Below are 23,414 nucleotides of genomic sequence, written 5' to 3' on the forward strand. Positions count from 1 at the left end.
CTTCAAAATTTTAAATAGGTTTGCATCGTCATGCTTCCTAATTTACACAAATTTTAAACAGTAAATTTTAGATTTAAGCTGTTGCTTTAATGTTTTTGTATTCTTTGTCATCTTAAGGTCACACTACACACAACGTGGAGGAAGCTCTTATTAATGAAGAAGCAATTTTGAACCTCATGGAAAATAGTCAGACTTTTCAGCCTTTGACCCAAAGACTGAGTGAGTCACCAGTTTTCTGTAAGTAACAGTTCTACCATAAATTTCAGTATGTTAATCAATGAAAGTGTGTTATGTGAGGGGGTATTTTTCCTTTGGTTTGAAAAGGTTAATGTTGCATGTTCAATAAATCCTTACTGTAAGTATAAAATGAAGCCTTGAATTAAATGAAGTAGCTTTGTTTTTTGTTTTTTACACAGCTTTTTCTAAAAAACAGTTGTGACAGAAAATAATTCTTCTGCTTTTTTTTTTTTTTAACTTCACTTTGGTTGGAGGAAGACCATATTGGTTTAGGGGGGAAAATGCATTCATTTTGAGTTAAAGTTTTCCAAAGTTGAGTACATTAATAAAATACCATAATTCTTTCTTGGTGAGTATCAGAAATTTCTCTGAACAGTTATTTTTAAGGCATTAATTTTTGTTTGGGTAGACTATGACCTTTATTTCTGCGTGTTTTTGCATCTCCCTAAACGCATTTTCATTAGCGTCATAAGCCGTTTGCTAGATTTCATTTCATTAATATAGTCTAAATTACTGACATGTTTTTCAGAAATTTATTTAAAATTTCATTGCAAAAAGTGAGATGTCATTGAGTTTCATGCCTCTTTTATTGCTTGGTTTAGTGATTTTATGTTTCTTTGCGAACTTTCTGTTTTTTCATTCTTATTGTATCAAATGTGTTCCCAGCTTTCTACAGTGTCCTCTGTCTGTTATCTTCATTTTCATTTGAATGGAACACAAATTGACTAGGAACAATACCAAAAGTATTGTACACAGTCATAGATCAAGAATATTTGAGACAGGAGTAGAAAACTTTTTTTCCTTTATAAATGAATGGCATATGCAGAAAGAAATGATCCAGAGAAAAAAATAAGCAGCTGAAAGAGAGGAACATAGAGAAAATGAAGGAATTGAAAAAGAGACTGAGAGAGACATATCCTTATTTCATTACATGAGGCAAATAGAATATATCATCAGTAGATAAATTCCACCTTGCCTAAGGTTGCAAAAATGCAATCTCAATGTTAGTCCAAGATCTGAAAGTCAAATATCTATAATTCATTTGCCTAATATTAATCTTTTTTTTTTTAAGAATGAGGAAAAATGAACTGCAATTCTAGGTTTAAGAAAAGATTTTTGGGGGCGCCTGGGTGGCTCAGGCAGGTAAGCATCTGCCTTCAGCTCAGGTCATGATCTCAAGGTCCTGGGATCGAGCCCCACACCCCTACTGAGCAGGGAGCCTGCTTCTCCCTCTCCCTCTGCCTGCTGCTCCCCCTTCTTGTACTCACTCTCTCTGTCAAAATAAATAAAATCTTTAAAATAAGAGAGACATTTTTGCCAAAATGGCTCTTTTAAGCAACATCTTTATTTTTGCCTTTATATTTGGTAGTATAATTGAACCAATTTCTTTAATGTGAATGAAGAAAACATGAAACCTGATGTTTTAGTAAATAGGGAGTGCATTATCTCATTTTACAGAGAAAAAAGTTGTGTATTAGAACAAACCTCCATCTTCGTGGTTTTTTTTTTTTAAGATTTATTTATTATTTGTTATTTAAGATTTATTATTTGAGAGAGAGAGAATGAGAGCGCATGCATGGGGGGTGGGCAGAAGGAGGAGAGGAAGAGAGAGAATCTCAAGCAGACTCCCTGCTGAGCTCAGTCTCATGACCCTGAAATCATGACCTGAGCCAAAACCGAGTCAGATGTTTAACCGACTGAGCCACCCAGGCACAACCCCCCCTTTTTTAATAATACCTTTTATTGAGATATTTCACATACCAGAAAATTTACCTTCTAATGTGTATGGTTCAGTGATTTTTTAAAAGATTTTTATTTATTTATTTGAGAGAGAGAGCACAAATGGGGAGGAGGGGCAGAAGGAGAAGCAGACTCCCCACTGAACGGGGAACCCGACATGGGGCTCGATCCTAGGACCCCGAGATCATGACCTTAGCCGAAGGTAGATGCTTAACCAACTGATCCACCCAGGCACCCCCAGTTCAGTGATTTTTGTCTTGTTCACAGAGTTATGCAACCATTACCACTGTCTAATTCCAGGACATTTTTATCACCCTAAAAAGCAACCCCATAGCCATTAGCAGTCACTCTTCATTCTTCCCTCCTCTCAGCTCTTGGAAACCACTAATCTATTCTCTTTTTTACTGGATTTACCTGTTTGGGTCATTTCATATAAATGGAATCATAAAACCTTTTGTTTGTGGCTTCTTTCACTTAGCATAATGTTTTCAAGGTTCATTCAAGTTGTAGCATGTATCAGTATTTCATTCCTTTTCACTACTGAATAATATTCCCTCATATGGATATACCATAATTCATTTATCCATTCTTCAGATGATGGCTATGTGAGTTGTTTCCACATTTTTGGCCATTACGAATGATACTGCTGTGGTTATTCATGTATAGGTTTTTGTGTGGACGTATGTTTTTAGTTATCTTGGTTATATACCAGGAGTGGAACTGCTGTGTCATATGGTAACTATATTTAACATTTCAGTGAACCATCAAACTTTTTTCCAAAGCTGCTGCACCATTTTACAGTCTGACTGGCAATATAGGAAGGTTCTAATTTCTTCCACTTCCTTTCCAATACTTATTACTTGTCTTGATTTGGCAAGCATAGTGCATATGAAGTGGCATCTCACTGTAGTCTTCAAGGTTTTTTAAGTAATGTCATTGACCACTTTCAAGCTCTCTTGTGTTTTTCAACCACAGGTTTCATTTAACTGTCCTATGAGCTAAATGAAACTTAAGTGAGAATAACGTGCTCACATGTATTGTTTTTAAGGCACTTCTTCCTTAGCATTCATTCATATATTTATTACGTATTTTGATTTTGTTTTGAACTCTGGTGACCCTATTTGGTTTAGTGCTCCTCAAGCTTAATTGTGCAGTAAGAGCTTGGACAGCTTGTCAAAATGCATCTTCCTGGGCCCTAACTCAGAAGTTCTGATTCAAAAGATGGAAGATGGGTTCTGGGAATCTTCTTTTTAATGAGGACACAAAATCATTACAATGCAAAGAGTCCAAGGATCATCACACTTTGATAAAAGAGCTACATCAACACAGAAGTCTTTGCATGAGCTGTATTTTTTCAGTATGTGCCAGCATCTGTGATTTTGTTGTTTTGTAACTGATCTGAATTGTTGAATTATTTAGAAAAGTTATTTGTTAGTGATGCTTCACTTGTTTTATAGTGGACAGTAGTCCTGACGAGGCTCTGGTACATCTTCTTGCTGGTTTGGAAAATGATGGATATCAGGGGGGAAGAAATAGGATGCCATCACCATGTCATTTCTTTGGAAACACTAAAAATCACCAAAATAGTGACGATGAAGAAAATGAACCACAGATTGAAAAAGAAGAAATGGAGCTTAGTTTGGTGATGTCTCAGAGATGGGACAGCAATATTGAAGAACCTTGTGCCAAAAAGAGGTAACTTTTTAGTTATTTCAGTTACTTTAATAATTTCCTGTTGTCATTTATCACTATTCTTTAATTAGAAATTATTTTTTACTATTATTCATAATATAAACACTTTATAAACTAGTCTTCTTTTGGGGCACCTGGGTGGCTCAGTCGGTTAAGCGGCTGCCTTTGGCTCAGGTCATGATCCTGGGGTCCTGGGATCGAGCCCCGCGTCTGGCTCCCTGCTCAGCGGAGAGCCTGCTTCTCCCTCTCCCTCTGCCTGCTACTCTGCCTACTTATGCTGTCTATCTTTCTGTCAAATAAATAAATAAAATCTTAAAAAATAAATAGTCTTCTTTTAAATCCCTTTAAAGTAGTGCTTTGTTTTTCATGTGGCATAAACTTCATATTCTAAGCAGAGTAAGATTTTGCTACATTCAAAAAGATTAAACCTAGGTGTTTTTTTCCAGTTTTATTAAAAGATTAAACCTAAGTGGTTTTTTTTTTCGAGTTTTATTGAGATATAATTGACCTATATCACTATAGGAGTTTCAGTTGTACAGCATAAAGGTTTGACCGTACGTATATTATGAAATGACTACCACAAATAAGTTTGGTTAACATTTATCATCACATATAGATAAAATAAAAAGAAATGGAGGGGAAAAAAGGAAAAAAAGGTTTCTTCTTGTAATGAGAACTCTCAGGATTCACTCTAACAACTTTCCTCTTTAATCCTACAGGAGTGATGGGGCGCCTGGGTGGCTCAGTCGGTTAAGCTCTGCCTTCGGCTCAGGTCATGATCTCAGAGTCCTGGGATCAAACCCCACGTGGGGTTCCCTACTCAGTGGGGAGCCTTGCTTCTCCTTCTCCCTTTCCCCCTGCTCATGCTCCTGCACTCCCTCTTGCTCTCTCTCAAATAAATAAATAAAATCTTTAAAAAAAAAAAAATCCAGGACGCCTGGGTGGCTCAGTCGGTTAAGCGTCTGCCTTCGGCTCAGGTCGTGACCCCGGGGTCCTGGGATCGAGTCCCGCGTCGGGCTCCCTGCTCCGCGGGGAGCCTGCTTCTCCCTCTGCCTCTGTCTCTCTCTCTCTCTGTCTCTCATGAATAAATAAATAAAAATCTTTAAAAAAAAAAAAAAATCCTACAGGAGTGGTAACTATAGTCGCCATGTTGTACATTACATCCCTAGTATTTATCTTATAACTGTAAGTTTGTACCCTTTGACCACCTTCCTCCAGTTTCTTCTACCCCCATAAACCTAACTTAGAAATTATAAATATAGTATTAATATGTGTGGCTAGTAAGTGGGGCAAAGTAGAAGTGCCTCCTTACCTGTGAACTTGAGGAAAAAGAATGCCCCCTGAGAGTTATATGGGTTACAGCAACAGTTACAGAGTCAGCTTGAAGACAAGAAATAGCCTTTAGGTGTGATTAGACTGAAGGAGTTAAATATTAAAAGTAAATAAATAAAAGAGTCTCAGAAACAGAGACTGGTATTCTGGTTCATTTCTCAAGCTAAATGAATAAGATGGCACTGTGGTTTTCCAGATCAGTTTCTTGTGAGACTAATTGGTTTGAGTTATATGTTCTGTGTGTAGAAAAAGATGAGTCCTTTGAGCCTGAAACACTGAGTATGCCTCTCCTTTAAACTTATGTAGACAATACTAAAACTTCTGAACTCTTTGTTTGAAATTCTCTTGTTATCTGATTATACATCAGAACCCTTTCTTCGATATTTTCACAGTATGCTCCCTCATAGAATTCCATTTTCATCCTATGGGTGGAGAATCCAGACCTGCAAAATATTATTTCATACTTTTCCTAGCTTCATGTACTCAGTTCCCTTTGCTGTGACAGTGATAAATCATTCAAAGACTCAGCCCTTGACCTTTGAAGAACTAATGCTACCTGGTCCAGACAGAATCGGTATTTGATTTCCTGATAGATTTGACCCTCAACAATGTCATAAAATGTCTTTTGTCAGTATTTCCTATCTGTTTAAAAAAAAAAAAAAAAAGTGAGGTCAAAGACAAATTTTTATAGCTCTTCTATAAGTTTTTCAATTTTTTAATATAAACTTTATAAATCTTTCCATGAAATATCCTACTGGGAAATGCCTCAACCACATCAACCTATAAAATGGCTTTGTTCTTGTTTCTCTGTTCTTATTTCTGTAATAATAATTCTCCCCAACATCTGGAAGTTTGCAACTTCAGTGTTGTATTTGACTTGCCCTCCTTTGCCATTCTATTCTTCCACCCCCCTCCCTCCCAAGGTAATGTCCTAGTTTGGGCCTTCATTATCATTTATCTGGAACACTATGATTCACTTTTTAACTGGTCTCCTCCTTGCCTCTAGTTCTCCTTTATAATAGGGGTAATAATTATGATTATTAGGTAAACATGGGCACTTGGACAGGGAAGCAGAGAGTATCAGGAACCTTCATGTGTTCAAGTCATGCTCTACAGTCTTTATATCCTTTTTAAATATGGTTATTTAGGGGAATGTTATAATCATATTGAGTCTTAATTTCAACCACACATTTGGTAAAGTCTTACGTAACATCCTTGTAGATAAGGAGAATACATGGCAGTAGTGACCAATTAGGTGGGTTCACAAGAACTTACATGACTTTGCATTTAAAAAACAACATAAATGCTTAAATGCCAAGTATGCTAGATTGGATTGAGATTGTCACAAATATTAGAGATTGATAATTCTTTGGATGACAGAATATAGATCCAAAAATGCCTCAAAACTAAATAGGTGATGCCTAATAAAGTATATAGACACATGCAAGGGCTGTATCTAGATGAAGTATATAGTCATATGTTTAGGTTCAGTCAGTCAGCTTTATAAATACAGACTCGATAGACCTTCAGCTCACTGTGGGCTTAACAATTTCTGTGGGAAAGCCCTGATTTTACTTTATTAAGAGCACAATAGGGACACCTGGGTGGCTCAGTCGGTTAAGCGGCTGCCTTCGGCTCAGGTCATGATCCCGGGGTCCTGGGATCGAGTCCCACATCAGGCTCCTTGCTCAGCGGGGAGCCTGCTTCTCCCTCTGCCTGCCGCTCCCCCTGCTTGTGCTCTCGCTCACTCTCTCGCCTATGCTCTCTCTCTCTAGCAAATAAATAAAATCTTTAAAAAAAAAAAAAAAGCACAATAAGTCTGTAGTGTTGTATGGTTGCCAAAATAGTGATTTTAATTATTAGCTACCAGCTGTACCTAGGGTAACATTTATTATTCTAACAGATTTTGGATTTTATTAATAAAATAATTACAGTATTTACTTGATGTATTTAAGTCTTGCTGTAATAAATTGGATTGCTTCTTTCATATTTTAGCAACGTGTTGACTACTTGATATTTCTATTTGATCTTGTGGCATTTCACTTTTATTTCCATTTGTTTTTCTCTTTCTTGATTGTTTTATTTTGGTATTTCTTTGATTTTACCTTTAGTGTATCATTAGCATTTTTTCTACAGTTTCTTAGATGATATCTTATTTAGCTATTTATACTTTTATACCTGTATTAAGTAGATACACATTCAAATATATAAAATTCTTATAAAGTCACTATCTACTTGTTATCAGTAGTGTCAGCCTGTTTAAAATCATAGTCATGGTTTGTCCCACAATTAATGAATGCTTGTATTTCATTGACTGGACCAATTCTGTGAAAACCACGCCCAAGTCAACCTTGGGAAAACAAAGCTAAATATTTCATAAATGCACATTAGAGAGAGATTGAAAAATAGAAGTATAGTGTCTAGAAAAGGAGTTCTTCAATTGTATGTGGATGTTATATTCTGCCCTGAGTACCATATTTTAAGAATCCTGAGAAAGGACAGGAAAGGGAAAGAAGAGGAAGAAAAGGAAGGATCTGTGAACATTGTCACTTTTATTTATTTTTTTATTTTTATTTTTTTAATTTAAATTTAATTAACATATTATTGGTTTCAGAGGTAGATGTCAGTGATTTATCAGTCTTATGTAATACCCAGTGCTCATTACATCACGTGCCCTCCTTAATGTCCATCACTCATTTACTCCATCCCCTCAGCCCCCTTCCCCTCCAGCAACCCTTAATTTCCTGTGGTTAAGAGTCTCTTATGGTTTGTCTCCCTCTTTGATTTCATTTTGTTTTATTTTTCCCTCCCTTCCCCTATGATCCTCTGTTTTGTTTCTTAAATTCCACTTAGAGTGAGATCATATGGTAATTGCCTTTCTCTGATTGACTTATTTTGCTTAGCATAATACCCTCTAGTTTGATCCACTTCATTGCAAATGGCAAGATTTCTTTTTTTTTTTTTTTTTGATGGCTGAGTAGTATTGCATTGTGTATATATATACCACATCTTCTTTATCCATTCATTTATCAGTGGACATCTGGGCTCTTTCCATAGTTTGGCTATTGTGGACATTGCTGCTATAAACATTGGGGTGCAGGTGCTCCTTGGGATCACTACATTTGTATCTTTGGGGTAAATCCCTAGGAGTGCAATTGCTGGGTCATAGGGTAGCTCTATTTTCAACTTTTTGAGGAACCTCCATGCTGTTTTCCAGAGTGGCTGCACTAGCTTGCATTCCCAACACTGTCACTTTTAAAGAACAGGAGGAAGAATAGATAATGTTTGGTCTAACTAGAGAGGAATTATGGGACAGATTATAAATGCCTTCAAATATTTTAGAGTTATGTGGAAAATAGCATAGGCTGCATATAGCAACACAGGACAAAAGCAGGAATAATGAATGGAATTTGGAAAATTCTGTGTAATAGAGGAAGAAAATCACTAACAATTAATAATAGGAAAGATTAACCTGTGAAACAGCAAGCCCCTTACACTGAGAATGTAAAAGTGGAGATTTTGTCATCTGTTAAAAATAAGGTTTTTGCATTGAGTAGAAAATTGGACTAGATGACCTCTAATAATTCTTTCAGCTCTTAAGACAATGATTTTAGTACAAATTGTGATTTGGTAAAGCATTAATGTAGAAACTGTTGTACGTATAATTAAGGGACATTTTCAAATTTTTGAGACAAGAGAAAGAAAAGCTTAGGTATGGGTAGAAAGGAAAGTATCAAGCTGGGACCTAGTGAAAAGATTTAAATCGGTAAGAGATGAATCCTGAAGAGATTATCTGGACTTCACAGTCCATCTGAATTCTTTAGTAACCTGCTTTAGAGCCAGTGCTGGGATTGACTCAAAACCTGTGCCACTTCCTAGCCCCTCTATCCCTGTTTCTTGTTTCAGCCTGACCTGAGTACCCCCTTGCTTACCTTTTTGTTTGTTTTTCGTTCACAATGTAGAGATTGTATATTTGTGGAGACTTCTTAAAATATGCCGGGATGCCACCTTTTTAGAAGTTAATGGGTTCTCACCCCAGCTGTTATCTATATCTAATAATAGGATGAGGGGGAGAATATAAGGAAGAATATGATTAGATATGGTAGTCCAGGATATTGTGGAGCTTTGGATACAGGAATGATGGTGTTCTCTAGCTCACATGAAAAGGATTTTAAGTTTATCTGCAGTAACTTTTTATAGGACATGATACTAAAGCAAAATAAATCTGCTTTTCTAAGGCTATAATTTTCAGATCTTTTCGGTTTACTATTATATCATCAGATTAAGCAGATTTTACTAATCTGACATGCTTTTTTCTATGATCATACTCACTAGTGAATCTTAATATTCTGTAGATCACTGTGTAGAAATACCCATAGAAGCTCAACTGAAGAAGATGATTCATCTTCAGAAGAAGAAATGGAATGGAGTAATAACAGTTTGCTTCTAGCCAATCTTTCTATACCTCAGTTAGATGGAACTGCAGATGAAAATAGTGGTAAGTAAACTAATATACTGAGAGCATTTCATGATTTAGCAGCTAAAAATGTATTTGATTTTAAAACTGTAATCACACAGGGGCTCCTGGGTGGCTCAGATGGTTAAGCGTCTGCCTTCGGCTCAGGTCATGACCCCAGGGTCCTGGGATCGAGCCCCGCATCGGGCTCCTGGCTCAGCGAGGAGCCTGCTTCTCCCTCTCCCTCTGCCTCTCTCCCTGCTCATGCTTTCTCTCTCTCTCTCTCTGTATCTCTGTGTCTCAAATGAATAAATAAAATCTTAAAAAAATAAAAATAAAACTGTAATCACACATATAAAATTGGCTGAGTGTGAGGCTTTGACAATACTATCTATTATGTTTTGTCCTTCTCTAAGATTTTTTCTTTTGAAAGAATGTGGATATATGCTTATTTCTCATTTCTAAGAGGATGACATTTGTAAATCACTGATTTAAAACTTCATAAACTTTAATCATGTTAACATTTAAGTAGCATAAGAAACTATAAGAAATATGTTCAGATGTTAATCGAATTTAAATAAAAACTTGAGAAAATGGGCGCCTGGGTGGCTCAGTCATTAGGCGTCTGCCTTTGGCTCAGGTCATGATCTCAGCGTCCTGGGATCGAGCCCCACATCGGGCTCCCTGTTCCGCAGGAAGCCTGTTTCTCCCTCTCCCACTCCCCCTGCTTGTGTTCCCTCTCTCACTGTGTCTCTCTCAGTCAAATAAATAAATAAAATCTTTAAAAAATCTTAAAAACCAAAAAAAACTTGAGAAAAAATATGCTCAGCTTATTTGAAGTGATAATACAAAGAAGCATATTGTTTTATGAAAAATTTTCAAGGTGACCGTTTTTTCCCTATTCACCACAAAGGCACTGAATATTAATCTAATTTTTTTTTTAATTTTTTTTTTTTTTTTGAGAGAGCGAGAACATGAGCCGGGGGAGGTGAAGAGGGAGAGGGAGAGAATCTCAAGCAGGTTTCATGACCTGAGCTAAAATCGAGAGTCAGATGCTCAACCAACTGAGCCACCTAGGCACCCCTAATATAATTTATTTCTGACCAAAGGAATATGTGTTTAAAATAATGACTAATAATCAAGTATAACTGACTTCCTGATTACTTAGATTGAGTTATTATCTTAATGATAGGAATGACCTTTTGAGATAATCATTTTAAGCATAGAAACTTAATTTCATATAGTTTCTTTCATGGTGATAGTATGGAAAAATATTTTAAAAATGAAAAGCATGGAAGTGAAATAAATTCTTTTTTTCCCGATTTCAGACAATCCATTGAACAACGAAAATTCTAGGACCCACTCTTCTCTGATTGCAACAAGCAAGCTATCAGTAAAACCTTCCATCTTTCACAAAGATGCTGCTACATTAGAACCCCCATCTTCTGCTAAGATTACCTTTCAGTGTAAACACACAAGTGCCCTTTCTTCCCATGTTTTGAAGAAGGAAGATTTAATTGAGGAACTTCCACAGCCAAACAACATAGAAAAATGTCTAGATCATTCAGTTGCTTCTTTTACCAATGAAAGCACTTACTCTATGAAATACCCTGGATCTTTGAGCAATTCTGTCCATTCAGAAAACTCTCATAAAGAAAGTAAGAAAGATACCCTCCCAGTATCTTCCTGTGAAAGTAGTATTTTTGATTATGAAGAAGATATTCCAACTGTTACAAGACAAGTACCAAGTAGAAAGTATACAAATATTAGAAAAATTGATAAGGATGCCCCTTTTATACACATGAACCGTCATAGTAGTGAAAATACATTGGGCAAAAATTCTTTCAACTTTTCTGACCTAAGTCATTCAAAAAATAAATTATCCTCTGAAGGAAATGAAAAAGGAAACAGCACAGCTCTAAATAGTTTATTCCCTTCATCCTTAACTGAAAATTGTGAATTGCTCTCATGCACAGGAGAGAATAGAACTATGGTACATTCTCTTGATAGCATTGCTGATGAAAGTGGGCTAAATAAACTTAAAATTAGATATGAAGAGTTTCAAGAACATAAAACAGAAAAGCCAAGCCTCAGCCAGCAAGCAGCACATTATATGTTTTTTCCCAGTGTTGTTCTTTCCAACTGTCTCAGACCACAGAAACTCTCTCCTGTCACATACAAACTACAACCCAGCAGTAAACAGTCCCGGTTAAAAATGAATAAAAAGAAGCTTATAGGTCATCAAGAGACTTCTACCAAAACTAGTGAGACTGTATCCACAAAAGATAATTGTATACAAAATAATCCTTGTAATAGTAATCCTGAGAAGGATAACGTATTGGCCAGTGATTTAATTAAAGTCACCCGCGGAGCTTTTGAAAATAAAACACCCGCAGACAGTTTCATAGACTGTCACTTTGGAGATGGAACCTTAGAAACTGAGCAGTCCTTTGGATTGTTTGGAAATAAATATACACTTAGAGCCAAACGCAAGGTAAATTATGAGACTGAAGATAGTGAGTCAAGTTTTGTAACACACAACTCAAAAATTAGCCTACCTCATCCCATGGAAATTGGTGAAAGTTTAGATGGAACTCTCAAATCTCGAAAACGAAGAAAAATGTCTAAAAAGCTACCCCCTGTCATCATAAAGTATATTATTATTAATAGATTTAGAGGGAGAAAAAATATGCTTGTGAAGCTAGGAAAAATAGACTCTAAAGAAAAACAAGTTATATTGACAGAGGAAAAAATGGAACTATATAAAAAGCTTGCACCTTTGAAGGATTTTTGGCCAAAAGTTCCTGACTCCCCTGCAACCAAATATCCCATTTATCCACTAACACCAAAGAAAAGTCACAGAAGAAAATCAAAACATAAGTCTGCTAAGAAAAAAACTGGTAAGCAACAAAGGACAAATAGTGAAAATATTAAAAGAACTTTGTCTTTCAGGCGAAAACGGTCACATGCTATCCTGTCTCCTCCCTCGCCATCTTACAATGCTGAAACCGAAGACTGTGACTTGAATTATAGTGATGTTATGTCTAAACTAGGTTTTCTTTCTGAGAGAAGCACAAGTCCCATAAATTCTTCTCCCCCTCGCTGCTGGTCTCCCACAGATCCAAGAGCTGAAGAGATGATGGCTGCAGATAAAGAAGCAGTGCTTTTTAAGGGTTCTAATGCATGTAATAACAAGACTGTTAATTCCCGTATGGAAAAAAATAGTCGAGCAAGAGCGCAGGTTAAGAAATCGAAAACCAAGCTTGTTAATCCCTCTGTAGTTACTAAGAAAAGGAACAAACGAAATCAGACAAATAAAGTAGATGATGGAAAAAAGAAACAGAGAGCAAAACAGAAACAAAAAACAAATGAGAAAGTTATGTCAAGAAAGCATATAACAACTAAAGATGAAAAAGTAAAATCTCAGTCTAGTGCTGAAGTTAAGTTTGTGCTGAAACATCAGAATGTGTCTGAGACTTCAAATAGTTCTGGAGGCTCTCAATTACTTTTTAAACAGAAAGATGTGTCACTAATGGGCTGTGCTATAGATCATCCCCTTTCTGCTCCCTTGCCCACCGGAATTCATGCACAACAGAATTTACCTGGTTGCTTTCCTTCTTTTTTAGAAAGCAAGAAGCCTGTAGATATGCAAACATTACCCAGCTCACGAGATGATTTGCATTCATCAGTTGTTTGTAGTTCTTTGGGACCTGGAATCTCAAAAATTAATGTTCAGAGGTCTCATAACCAAAATGCTATGTTTACTCTAAAGGAATCATCCTTGATTCAAAAAAATATATTTGATCTTTCCAACCATTTGTCTCAGGTAGCACAGAATACACAGATATCTTCGGGTATAATGTCTCCAAAGACAGAAGAGAATGCAAATACACAAAAAAACTATTTGTCATCTATCGGAAGGTTAAATGAATATCGTAATTCTTTAGAATCAAAGCCAGACCAGGCGTATGCCCCTAATTTTTTGCATTGCAAAGACAGTCAGCAGCAGATTGTGTGCATGGCAGAACAGTCAAAGCACAGCGAAACTTGTTCTCCAGGAAATGCAGCTTCAGAGGAAAGCCAAATGCCTAATAATTGCTTTGTAACTTCCTTGAGAAGTCCAATCAAACAAATAGCATGGGAGCAAAAACAAAGGGGTTTTATTTTAGATATGTCAAATTTTAAACCTGAAAGGGTAAAACAGAGGTCGTTGTCAGAAGCAATTTCACAAACCAAAGCACTTTCTCAATGTAAAAGTCGAAATGTGTCAACACCTTCAGCATTTGGTGAAGGCCAGTCTGGACTGGCAGTTCTAAAAGAATTGTTACAGAAAAGACAGCAGAAAGCACAAAATGCAAATATTATGCAAGACCCATTATCTAATAAACATCAACCAAACAAAAATATTTCTGGTTCCCTTGAACAAAACAAAACGATTAAACGAACACGATCAGTAACATCTTCAAGAAAACCTCGAACTCCCAGAAGTACAAAACCTAAAGAAAAAATTCCCAAACTTCTTGAAGTAGACTCTCTAAATTTACAAAACTCTGGCCAGTTGGATAACTCTCTATCAGATGACAGTCCCGTCTTTTTTTCAGATCCAGGTTTTGAGAGTTGTTACTCGCTTGAAGATAGCTTGTCTCCTGAACATAATTATAATTTTGATATTAATACAATAGGTCAAACTGGATTTTGTAGCTTTTATTCTGGAAGTCAGTTTGTCCCAGCTGATCAGAATTTGCCTCAGAAATTCCTAAGTGATGCAGTTCAGGATCTTTTCCCAGGACAAACTATAGAAAAAAATGAGTTTTTAAGTCATGATAACCAGAAGTGTGATGAAGACAAACATCATGCCTCAGACTCAGCCTCGTGGATTAGATCTAAAACTCTAAGTCCTGAACTATTTGAGAAGTCATCCATAGATAGCAATGAGAATCATCGCCACAACCAGTGGAAAAGTAGCTTTCATCCTCTAACAACTCGCTCTAATTCAATAATGGATTCTTTCTGTGTCCAGCAGGCAGAGGACTGTCTAAATGAAAAATCCAGATTGAATAGGAGTTCAGTAAGCAAAGAAGTGTTTCTTAGCCTCTCACAGCCAGGCACTTCAGACTGGATTCAAGGTCATACCAGAAAAGAGATGCAACAGTCTCTTGACTCAGTCAATACCTCTTTTACTACAATACTGTCCTCCCCTGATGGTGAACTTCTGGATGCAGCCTCTGAAGATTTAGAATTGTATGTTTCAAGAAACAATGATATATTGACACCAACTCCTGATAGTTCACCAAGGTCTACCAGCTCTCCCTCACAATCTAAAAACGGCAGTTTCACCCCTCGAACTGCTCACATTCTGAAACCACTTATGTCCCCACCAAGTAGGGAAGAAATTATGGCAACTTTATTGGATCATGACCTTTCAGAAACTATTTACCAGGAACCATTTTGCAGTAATCCTTCTGATGTACCAGAAAAGCCCAGGTAATCAGAATTATTTTTTCCCCTTGAGTCACTCTGAATAATTATAATGAATGTAACATTAGTACATGACTGCTAGTTTTCTGGCTGTAATATACTGTATTTATAAGTAAATCGTTGTAAAAGTGGTTCATAATTATGGACTTCTGAGAAAATTCACAAACTAGCTGGATGATTGATTGCACCTTGAGAACTTTAAGTTGATAAGTGTTGGTCTTAGATCTCACTGTTAACACTGTGTCAACATTAAGGATTAGAGATGCAGAGGCTCACCGTGACATGATGGCAGATTAAGAAGGATGTCATAATACTTGAAGAGTACATTTATCATTTTAAAAATGGTATTTATTTCTAAAATTGTAAACTTACAATTTTTAAAAGAACTTTATTTTTTAAACATGTTTGAAAATGAGCATACATGTTTTAAGTACTTCTATGATATATCTCTAAATGAAGATTATTTTAAGTTGTTTGTATTATATCCCTTTCTTTTCATGTTGCCAACATCTTCGATCATATTGTTACTACTGTTAGTTTGTACAGTTATTAGGAACGCAAGATGGACTTCACTTCCCTTTATCTCTCCTTTTTTTAAAGAAGGCTAATTGAACATAATAAAAAAAATAAAAAATAAAATAATAACCATACAAATAGACTATTTAAAAAGGAAGTAATCCCATAGTTCTATGTGGTAAATAAGAGAAAATGTTAGTTAGCTCTCTGAAATTTCTCCCTCAATAATGAACTTGAATTTCTTCAGGCTGTTGGAAATACAGTTGTTGCAAAGGAATTGGTAATGTGGGGTCAGACTAGTACAAAGATTTGTGAATGGAGAGAATTTGAATCCATGTAGGAGGCTCTTACTCAAAGTAGGAATAACCAAACTAAAATCCATAGAAAATAAATAAAATATTGTAGCCAGATGCTGTGCCAAAATGAGTCCTACAATATGATAAATTTGGTGCCATGATAAGGAATAATTTGAAAATAAAACACTGTTAATATGTAACCCAGCGACATAAAAAAAAAATCTTTTCAGAGAGGCTGTAGACAGATGCACAGACACATAGACACACACGCACAGAGCCGATAGCAAAACGCAAAGGCATCAGTATTGGTTGGTTTATTTATAAGCCAGTAGTTAAGTAGGTATTCTGTACCTCTTGCATCACCAAGGTAGAATATAACTGATAGGAGCTAAGTTGGGGAACATGACTTAAGCCAGGCCATTTAAGTGATGATTTTTGTTCCTCCCCCCTGTGTCTTTGATCCCATTTATCTAACCAGTTGCAAGGAGAGGCAGTTCATTTCAGCCATCCAGTCAGAAGCAGAGGAGGGCGGCTAGGACTGCTGTGGCCGACTTAGCCTAGTCTAAATGATAGAAGAGATGTGAAGAGTTAGTAAGGCAAGAAGCCACACCACATGTGTACACTAACCTTCAGCAGCACCGTGTTCCTGATTTGAGAAGACACAGTGAATACCAGGATTTTACCCAGCAGATCAGCAATAATGCATGAGTCTATTTAAGAAGGGGTTGAGAAAAAGTGGTCAGAAATATAGGGTTGAAGTTCCCTCCTCTAAAGACTTGAAGTGGAAGACAGAAAATTTCCTCCCCACCCTTCCTAATACACAGTTTTATAGTTTTACAGTTTTGTTTTGCTTACTACCTATATGTGGTCTTTTAACACAAATGGGACTCTTTTTCTTTATTTCACTGCCAGAATGTATGAATGTCTGTTCCTTAGGCATTAGTTTCCGTTATTTGGGGGGCTTTGGCTTTATCAGTAGTGATTATGATATATTTTTTAATTGAACTGTTTTTTCTGCCTCAGCCTTACATATCTAATTTTTAATTCTCAGTTAACTTACCATGTGTTAGTCATTAACTCTGTTGCTGTTAGTTGTTGTCCAACTTTGAGACTTGTCCTGCAGCTGAAATAAAAGGTTGATAGTCATTATTATTATTAAACATATTTAGTATGTTTAAAAAACAATTTTTAATATAAAACTATTCACTATAGTAAATTTAGGAGGTATAAAAGAATAAATATCACACCATTTCTCTACCTATGGACAACCACTCTTAATATTTTAATGTGGTTTTTTTTAGTTTTTTTAATGTATAGTTTTTATTTTGTTTTATGAAATGTGATCTTACTATAGTCACAGTATTATATACAGATTTTTTTCACCTAATATTCTACTATAAACATTTTCTAAATTATGAGTTTCTGGGAATATCATTTTAATGACTACATAATAATCCTATCATATGTATATTTTATTGGACAGAAAATTTGTTCCCTGTCCTGCCACTGTAGATAATTATGTGATTATTGTTTCCTTCATGAAGCATTTCTTATATTTTGGGGTTTTTCCATATAGTCTTAGAAGTAGGATTACTAAAAAATTTAAGGCTTTTGATACATATTATGACATGAATTATAGCAATTACATGCTGCTGACAATTTTCAAGAGAGCTGAATTTACCACACCTCACCAATTTTTAATTTTTACTTCATTATGATCTCTGTATCATTAATATTAGAGTTGGCTATGTCATATAAAATGTGTGCTCATTTTCTTCAGTAGCGATAGTCTTGCTTCTAATTTTTCATATAGCTGGGAGGTGGTTACGGAGTTAACTATTAAAGGCCAAAGTCTTTCCATGTAAAGGGGAAAAGGAACTGTGGTAACCCTCCAGCTCCAAATCAGAAAACATGAATCCGGTTCATTGAATTTTATGTAGAGAATGACCAGGATGTTTGGGAAATCATGCCCTAGGAGAAGTAATTGAAAAAACTAAGAAATTACCTTCATGTCCATGAAAAATACACCATAAGGAAGAAAAAGTAGACTTTCTTGCTACATCAGACAGAGATAGTACCAGTGGATATATGTTAGAGAAGGAGGTTTAGCTTGGTATTTCCAACTGTTGGAAACTAAATCAGGCTACCTTTTAATAGTGATTCCCCACATACACATACATTATCAGCATTTGTGCTACACATTCTGTGGGCTCTGCCAACTTAAAGTTCTTATGTTAATGTTAAGCCTTGCCATGTAAAGGGGAGAAAGAATTATGGTAATTTTTTTCAATTGTGTGTGATTTTTTTACTGTTTGAAGGGACTTGGGGGAGTACAAAGATATGTTTGAACTGACTGGTTTTGCTAAACTACTGTAGATACTGGAGAATATCTAGAGAGGCTATAGATAAAATCCAGGGATATAATCTCTAATGATAAATTCTTCCATTGTTTTTATTCACATGCGGTGACAGTGGAAAGTTATTTGAGTAGAGGAAAGGAGTATGATCAGTTTGTGCCATCTCCTTGGAGAAAAGAAGACTTCATGGGGCACTTAAAACAAAAAATACCTTCTTTCCCTGGTATTGATGATTCCTTCCAAAGGAAATTAATTTAGTAGCATATACCTGTGAAGAAAAACATATTAAGACTAAAAAGAGTGTGCCTGCATAAAGTATGTAGGGAGAGGGCATAGAAAGGGAAGAAATGGGCATTTTTAAGAATCCAAAAGAGACTTCAAAAAATATCTAGGATAGGGAGCTAAATATTTTGGTAATTGCTCTTTGAGACAAAACAGTTCTAAAATATGTTGTTTATAGGGAGATCGGTGGACGGCTTCTCATGGTAGAAACTCGACTTCCAAATGATCTGGCTGAGTTTGAGGGAGACTTTTCCTTGGAAGGACTTCGTCTGTGGAAAACAGCATTCTCAGCAATGACTCAGAATCCGAGACCAGGGTCACCCCTACGCAATGGCCAGGCAGTGGTCAATAAAGGGTCCAGTAATAGCTATAAAATGGTTGAGGATAAAAAAATTGTGATTATGCCTTGCAAATGTGCCCCAAGTCGACAACTGGTTCAAGCATGGCTTCAAGCCAAAGAAGAATACGAACGTTCCAAGAAACTGTCTAAAACTGAGCCAACTGGAGTTGTAAAATCTGCTGAGAACTTCAGCTCTTCAGTTAACCCAGATGACAAACCTGTAATGCCTCCAAAAATGAGTACAGCTCCACATATACTCCCCACTACAGCACATACCAAGGAAGATGTTGATAACTCTCAGATTGCTTTACGAGCACCAACCACAGAACGTAGTCGAACTATAAGTGAAAGTCAGGCAGTGCCACCGGTTGCTTCTACAAGTGATCATGAGAAAGGTGAAGATGATGATGATGACTATTATGTTAGTTATAGCTCCCCTGATTCTCCAGTAATTCCGCCTTGGCAACAAGCAACATCCCCAGATGCCAAAACATTAAATGGAGACGAGAGACCCACATCACCAGTAGAGGAACTACATTCCCTGAATATTGAGAACTTCTTAAAACCAGTAAAAGATGGTATACAGAAAAGCCCCTGCAGTGAACCTCTGGAGCCTCTAGTGATATCTCCAATTAATGTTAGGGCAAGAACTGGAATATGTGACCCACTCTGCCTTCATAGTACACCAATTGTACAGAGAAAACTTCTGGAAAGGCTTCCTGAAGCAAGTAGCCTGAGCCCTTTATCAACAGGTGAGTTTACAAATAACAGGAAGCCTTCAAAATTCTTTTTCAGAGATTAGAAATGAAAACATTAGATTACGTAATGAAATTCAGAGCTTTTTTTATGTGATTTTTTAAATATATATTTTAGTTTAAATTCAGTTAAAATATAGTGTATTATTAGTTTCAGGTAGAGTTCAGTGATTCATCAGTCTTGTAAAATACCCAGTGCTCATTATATCATGTGCCCTCCTAATGTCCATCACTCAGTTACCCCATCCCCTCCCCCTTCTCCCCTCCAGGAATCTTCAGTTTGTTTCCTGTGACTAAGAGTCTCTTGTGGTTTGTCTCCCTCTCTGATTTCATTTTGTTTTATTTTTCTGTCCCTTCCCCTATGATCCTCTGTTTTGTTTCTTAAATTCCACATGTGAGTGAGATCATACGGTAATTGTCTTTTTCTGATTGACTTATTTTGCTTAGCATAATACCCTCTAGTTCCATCCATGTCGTTGCAAATGACAAGATTTCATTGTTTTTTTTTTTGATGGCTGAGTAGTATTGCATTTGTGTGTGTGCGCGTGTGTGTGTGTGTGTGTGTGTACATACATACACCACTTCTCTATCCATTCATCTGTCAGTGGACTCTGGGCTCTTTCCATAGTTTGGCTGCTGTGGGCATGCAGTGCAGGTGCCCCTTCAGATCACTACATTTGTATCTTTGGGGAAATCCCTAGAGTGCAGTTGCTAGGTCACAGGGTAGCTCTATTTTCAACTTTTTGAGGAACCTCCATACTGTTTTCCAGAGTGCTTGCACCAGCTTGCATTCCCACCAACAGTGTAAGAGGGTTCCCCTTTCTCTGCATCCTTGCCAGCATGTGTTTCCTGATTTGTTGATTTTAGCCATTCTGACTGGTGTGAGGTGGTATCTCATTGAGGTTTTGATTTGTATTCCCTTCATGCCAAGTGATGTGGAGGGCTGTTTTCATGTGTCTGTTGACCATTTGTATGTCTTCTCTGGAGAAATGTCTGTGTCTTCTGCCCATTTCTTGATTGGATCATTTGTTCTTTGGGTGTTGAGTTTGATAAGTTCTTTATAGATTTTGGATACTGGCCCTTTATCTGATAAGACATTTGCAAATACCTTCTCCCATTCTGTCGGTTGTCTTTTGGTTTTGTTGACTGTTTCCTTTTCTGTGCAAAAGCTTTTTTATCTTGATGAAGTCCCAATAGTTCATTTTTGCCCTTGCTTCCCTTGCCTTTGGCAATGTTTCTAGGAGGAAGTTGCTGCGGCTGAGGTCGCAGAGGTTGCTGCCTGTGTTCTCCTCTAGGATTTTGATGGACTCCTGTCTCACATTTAGGTCTTTCAACCATTTTGAGTCTATTTTTGTGTATGGTGTAAGGAAATGGTCCAGTTTCATTCTTCTGCATGTAGCTGTCCAATTTTCCCAATACCATTTGTTGAAGAGACTGTCATTTTTCCATTGGATATTCTTTCCTGCTTTGTCGAAGATTAGTTGACCATAGAGTTGAGGGTCCATTTCTGGGTTCTCTGTTCTGTTCCATTGATCTGTAGGTCTGTTTTTGTGCCAGTACCATACTGTCTTGATGATGACAGCTTTGTAATAGAGTTTGAGGTCAGGAATTTTGATGCCACCAGCTTTGGTTTTCTTTTTCAACATGCCTCTTGGGTATTCAGGGTCTTTTCTGGTTCCATACAAATTTTCGGATTATTTGTTCCAACTCTGTGAAAAAAGTTGATGGTATTTTGATAGGGGTTGCATCGAATGTATAGATTGCTCTAGGTAGCATAGGCATTTTCACAATATTTCTTCTTCCAATCCGTGAGCATGGAACGTTTTTCCATTTCTTTGTGTCTTCCTCAATTTCTTTCATGAGTATTCTATAGTTTTCTAAGTACAGATCCTTTGCCTCTGTGGTTAGGTTTATTCCTAGGTATCTTAGGTTTTGGGTTCAGTTGTAAATGGGATCGACTCCTCAGTTTCTCTTTCTTTTGTCTCATTGTTAGTGTATAGAAATGCAACTGGTTTCTGTTCATTGATTTTATATCCTGCCACTTTGCTGAATTCCTGTATGAATTCTAGCAATTTGGGGGTAGAGTCTTTTGGGTTTTCCACATAGAGTATCATGTCATCTGCAAAGAGTGAGAATTTGATTTCTTCTTTGCAGATTCAGATGCCTTTTATTTCTTTTTGTTGTCTGATTGCTGAGGCTAGGACTCTAGTACTGTGTTGAACAACAGTGGTGATAGTGGACATCCTGTCATGTTCTTGACCTTAGGGGAGAAGCTCTCAGTTTTTTCCCCATTGAGAATGATAATTTGCTCTTGACTTTTTGTATATGGCTTTTATGATATTGAGGTATGTTCCCTCTATCCCTACACAGTGAAAAGTTTTAATAAAGGATGCTGTACTTTGTCAAATGCTTTTTCTGCATCTATTGAGAGGATCATATGGTTCTTGTCCTTTTATTAATGTGTATTACATTGATTTATGGATGTATTACATTGATTGATTATGGATTGATTTATGGATTCCTTGCAGCCCAGGAATAGGTCCCACTTGGTCATGGTGAATAATCCTTTTAATGTACTCTTGGATCCTATTGGCTAGTATCTTGGTGAGAATTTTTGCATCCATGTTCATCAGGGATATATTGGTCTGTAATTCTTTTTGGTGGGGTCTTTGCCTGGTTTGGGAATCAAGGTAATGCTGGCCTCATAGAGTTTGGAAGTTTTCCTTCCATTTCTATTTTTTTGAAACAGCTTCAGAAGAATAGGTATTAATTCTTCTTTAAATGGTTGGTTGAATTCCCCTGAGAAGCCATCCAACCCTGGACTCTTGTTTGCTGGAAGATTTTGGATTACTGCTTCAATTTCCTTGCTGGTAATGGGTCTGTTCAGGTTTTCTGTTTCTTCCTATTTCAGTTTTGGTAGTTTATACATCTCTAGGAATGCATCCATTTCTTCCAGATTGCCTAATTTGTTGGCATATCGTTCCTCATACTATGTTCTTATAATTGTTTGTGTTTCTTTGGTGTTGGTTGTGATCTCTCCTCTTTCATTCATGATTTTATTTATTTGGGTCCTTTCTCTTTTCTTTTTGGTAAGTCTGGCCAGGTGTTTATCGCTCTTACTAATTCTTTCAAAGAACCAGCTCCTAGTTTTGTTAATCTGTTCTACTGTTGTTTTGGTTTCTATTTCATTGATTTCTGCTCTAATCTTTATAAATTCTCTTCTTCTGCTGGATTTAGGCTTTATTTGCTGTTCTTTCTCCAGCTCCTTTAGGTGTAAGGTTAGGTTGTGTATTTGAGACCTTTGTTGTTTCTTGAAAAAGGCTTGTATTGCTATATACTTCCCTCTTAGGACCACCTTTGCTGCGTCCCAAAGGTTTTGAGCAGTTGTGTTTTCATTTTTATTTGTTTCCATGAATTTTTTAAAAATTCTTCTTTAATTTCCTGGTTGACCCATTCATTCTTTAGTAGGATGCTCTTTTTAACCTCCATGTATCTGAGTTCTTTCCAAATTTCTTGTGATTGAGTTCAACTTTCAAAGCATTGAAATCCAAAAATATACAGGGAATGATCCCAATCTTTTGGTACCAGTTGAGACCTGAAAATCAGAGCTTTTTAAATGAAATTTTAACTCCACTAATGAGAATTTATTATTATTTTATCATGTCTTGTAAAGTCATCAATTATCACATGGAAACTTCTTTGTCTTCTGTGAAATCTACTTATATATGCTTCCATCTTACCTTCTTTTGCCTTCTGGGTGAAATATAGGAGCCCTCTCAGAAACCTTCCTTTCTCTCAACTTGATTTTTCCCACTGGTTTTAACATACACCCAAGTCTCTCCCACCCTTTAAGATATAAAGAAAACCAAAAACCTGCCTTGACCTTACATCTGCAGCTTCTACTCTTTTTCTTCTTCTTCAAAGCCAGATTTC

At 36.6% G+C, this 23,414-nt stretch overlaps 1 protein-coding gene across 5 annotated transcripts in view; it reads left to right on the forward strand.

Moving 5' to 3' along the window:
- The window catches only part of REV3L (REV3 like, DNA directed polymerase zeta catalytic subunit), a 179,791-nt gene that overhangs the window by 82,953 nt on the left and 73,424 nt on the right, over window positions 1-23,414 (forward strand). For all 5 annotated transcript variants that reach the window (XR_013441149.1, XM_078054859.1, XM_078054860.1 and 2 more), the window contains 5 exons: window positions 118-237; window positions 3,435-3,672; window positions 9,357-9,499; window positions 10,786-14,941; window positions 18,565-19,478. Coding sequence is in view for 4 of the 5 variants with exons in the window: in XM_078054859.1 (XP_077910985.1) it covers window positions 118-237; window positions 3,435-3,672; window positions 9,357-9,499; window positions 10,786-14,941; window positions 18,565-19,478 (5,571 nt within the window). In the remaining variant the exon portion in view is untranslated. The remainder of the gene's footprint in view (window positions 1-117; window positions 238-3,434; window positions 3,673-9,356; window positions 9,500-10,785; window positions 14,942-18,564; window positions 19,479-23,414) is intronic.

Source organism: Halichoerus grypus, chromosome 9 (genome assembly GCF_964656455.1).
Source record: "Halichoerus grypus chromosome 9, mHalGry1.hap1.1, whole genome shotgun sequence".
Taxonomy (NCBI): Eukaryota; Metazoa; Chordata; class Mammalia; order Carnivora; family Phocidae; genus Halichoerus; species Halichoerus grypus.